General features: G+C 35.6%; 1 protein-coding gene across 2 annotated transcripts in view; it reads left to right on the plus strand.

Annotated features, from left to right (window-relative positions):
• The window catches only part of NPTN (neuroplastin), a 52,041-nt gene extending 48,699 nt beyond the window's left edge, over window positions 1-3,342 (plus strand). For both annotated transcript variants that reach the window (XM_088538181.1, XM_088538180.1), the window contains exons 6-8: window positions 979-1,000; window positions 1,723-1,796; window positions 2,257-3,342. In XM_088538181.1, the coding sequence (XP_088394307.1) occupies window positions 979-1,000; window positions 1,723-1,783 (83 nt within the window). In that variant the 3' untranslated portion in view covers window positions 1,784-1,796; window positions 2,257-3,342. The remainder of the gene's footprint in view (window positions 1-978; window positions 1,001-1,722; window positions 1,797-2,256) is intronic.
• Window positions 3,343-3,430: the final 88 nt, after the last annotated feature.

The following is a 3,430-nucleotide window of genomic DNA, read 5'->3' on the forward strand; positions in this document are numbered from 1 at the left end:
TGCTGATTCGCTAAAAATAGCAGGTTGTGAATTGGCCCCCCAAAATAGTTTTACAGGAACATCAACTTTTTCAATTTATGTTGTACTGCTATTTAAATGACCTTAACTTCTGTCTTCTGTATGGCAACTTGGGGGCAAAAGAACATAAGAATGTTCAATTGGTCATGAGAGAACTAATATTACTCACGGAAACATCACTCATTGGCAGATTTTTTTTTCCCAATTCCTAAAAAAGAATATTTTTCCCAGGCTTTTTGCCAAGACACAGGCAGAACAATGCTGTCAGTCTTCTGTAGCTAAAGTCTGTTGTGTCTAGGGATATTACAACAGTCTTTTTTTTTTTTTTTTTTTCTCCTGGTGTTTTGGGTCCTCTTTTCTCTTAGGTGCATGCACAATGCCTGCTGATATCCAAGGACTATAGTTGGGTATTGTAATAAAGTATTGCACCTTCAGCCCCCTCCTAACCTGGTGTAATTAGACATCAAGAAAAATGGAATATGAAATGGTAGTATGATCCATGGGAAAAGATGAGCATATGGCGTATATACCCTGTTTTGTAAATACCAGTATATACCCATCAACAGTTGAACAGGTTAAAAATCAGTGCAAGAGAACAAACAGCAGGATTTTACAACTGAAATGTTGGTTTGTCTTCTCATCTACTTTATGAGATTGAACCACTGGAACTTGGGGACAAGATGAGTATGACCATATTGCAACAATCTGTCCGCTACAGTTGCAGTTCTTCATGACAAGCATTCAAAGTGTTAACTAAAACCATTGAAGCAACATACTTGCCATTAAAACTTGAATCCAAAAAATAACTCCATGAATTTTGCACTGTCAAAGTGGAATGGCCTTTAATGCTATAGATAAATGGTTTGCTGTTTCAGCTTGGTTGGTGTACAGAACAAAGACTGACTTTTTTTCCTTTTTTTCCTTGTCTTTCACTGGATTGCATCTGAACCCTTGCTGCAGATGATGAACCAGCTGGGCCAATGTAAGTGCACTTTAAGAAAAATATTATTGAGGTTACTTAGAGGGATTTGATAGTTTGTGGGAGTTTACACTACTTTAAACCTATGTTACATTATTGACTGCAACAGTTGGAAATTTTGGTTGAGACCAGCAAGCCATTGCTATGTAAGAACAGGCAGAATTCTCACTCCAAGGAGCCTGTGAGCTGACCTCTCTTGACTTGTTGTTTGGGCAAGGGAGTAAAAGCGTAAGGGGAGAGGCCACAAAAAAGTCAGTGCTGTCGAGTAAAGCGAGTGTCTCATCACTGCTACTTGGGAACCCTACAATGACTTTTTGTCATTTGTAGGTACTGGAGTAGAGAACACCTGACACTTCCAAGAACTTTGCTGTAAAAACAATGTTGTTGAAAGAGCTGGAAATAGATTTTCATGCTAAAGCAAAGAGTGGTCTCCTGACTGCCTTGCAGAATATATTTGATATAATATTACAAAAATAATTAACTGGCAAACTGGAAAAACGTGCTGCTTCAATTGTACAATGTGAGTAGTAAAACAGAACGATGGATTTGGGAGGTGAATGCGCTAGGCAAGAAGGTATCGACATAACAGGGCTAAAAGTTGTTTGAACTGCCTTTAACAATGTAGAGCCAGGAGGAGGGAGAGTTGAGTGTTACTTAACTGTATGTACTATGAAAACTTTTCTTACACTTGGGAATGACTTTGCATTTTCTACCTCTTTCTCCAGGAAAACAAATTCTACAAACAATCATAAAGATAAAAACTTACGCCAGAGAAACACAAATTAAAAATGCTTATAATGTAAGTACGACCTGCATGCGCATCAGAAATGGCCAGACGGGAGTCCTGCTTCTTGTGTAGTAATGGGTAGGGGTTCCTATAAGTAAACGTAACTTGTCTGTGCGTTTAAAAAGCTGTCAGCTGTTCAGTGTGTTGCGCTAGTGTTCCTGGCTCTGTCACATCTCAAAGAACACACAGGGTGATCTTTTTTTTTTTTTTTTTCATAAAATATGTCTTTTAATGATGCTATAAATGGAGAACTGTTTGCTCACAAATATAGCTTAACAAACTATAGCTTATCATTTTTGGTTGAAAAATACTACTAAAAAAGCTAGCTGCTGCCTCTTATATATGGATGGTAGCTGAAGGTTTGTTTCTCAGTAAATTAGATATTAAGGCTTTTGTTTACATGCAGTTAGGGCACGTGATGAAGAAAATGCTGTCAGTCATTGACTAATGCCTTTTCTCATTTCTTTTTTAGAGCTTTAAGTTTCTGAGAGACTGATGGCAATATGACCTGCTAAATTTAATGGTTGGGACTCTTGGTTCTAGAACTCCTGTTCTGTCCTTTTTTTTTTTTTTTTTTTTTTTTTTCCTTTTTTTCTTTTTTTTCTCCTTTCCTTTTCAAGTGAGCAACAATATGACTGTCTAAAGCATGCCTTATTTAGCCTCTCCTGTAAGGATGACCTAGCCAGATAAATTTTAATAATGCTTCAGTGTAGAAGGTGTAAACTATTTTGGGCTTGATGTGCTGTGAATGTTGCTTTTTTTCCTTAATATATTTAAACAGTAGAAGTAGTCAGATCATGCATGCGCCATTTTTTACTTAAGGTAGCTGTTAAATTGGCCAAGCTCTAAAACGCACTGCTGCCATCTAGTGAGACTTTTTTGTAAAGTACAGCAAAACTTAAAAATATATACAGTATATATTTATATTTTGGGGGAGGAGGGGAAAACCAAAATATAGTAAATGTGTTTCATTTTTAAGCTGCTGATATTCATTCCTTACGGTATGTCTGAAAGATGAGAGAATTATACTGTTCTGGTACTTAGAGAAGTAATATAAATTGAAATTATCTTAAGGGCTTAACCTATACAGAGAGACTTGGGTGTCCAATAATCAGAATTCAGAAGCTGGAATGGTTCAACAAAGTGGTGGTGAAATGCAGTTAAAACCTAAAACAAAACTTCAGTTTATAAATATATATATATGATTGCTTTTTAAGTGATTTTTTTTGTTGTTAAATCATGTAAATTCTCAAATCCTTTTGCACTGATGTGTTCAACATATTCTTGTACATTCAATTCAGGCAAACTTTTATAATTTTCTTTTTTGTTTAAATGATGATGAAATGTTACGGCATGGTGATATTCTATGCAACTAGTTACACTCTTTAGTTTGACACTGTAATTTCTCATGATTTAAAGATTGTAGAAATAGACCTAACAGGGTTCTCATGATGTGCGTAACTGTAGATGCATGAACTTGTGTTCTGTGTATGTGTTGAAGTGCAATGATGTATAAAAAGTGGATTCACCTGTTTTTAAAAATAAAACACTGACAAAACTGTGTGAGATTTTTTCAGATAATTAACAATATTTAAGCTTGTGTAGCCTGAGTGCTGTATATTCTAGTAGTAATAAGTTAATATTTC

Source organism: Tinamus guttatus, unplaced genomic scaffold, assembly GCF_059628265.1.
Source record: "Tinamus guttatus ecotype Peru unplaced genomic scaffold, ASM5962826v1 Tinamus_guttatus_pri_ptg000942l, whole genome shotgun sequence".
Lineage (NCBI taxonomy): Eukaryota > Metazoa > Chordata > Aves > Tinamiformes > Tinamidae > Tinamus > Tinamus guttatus.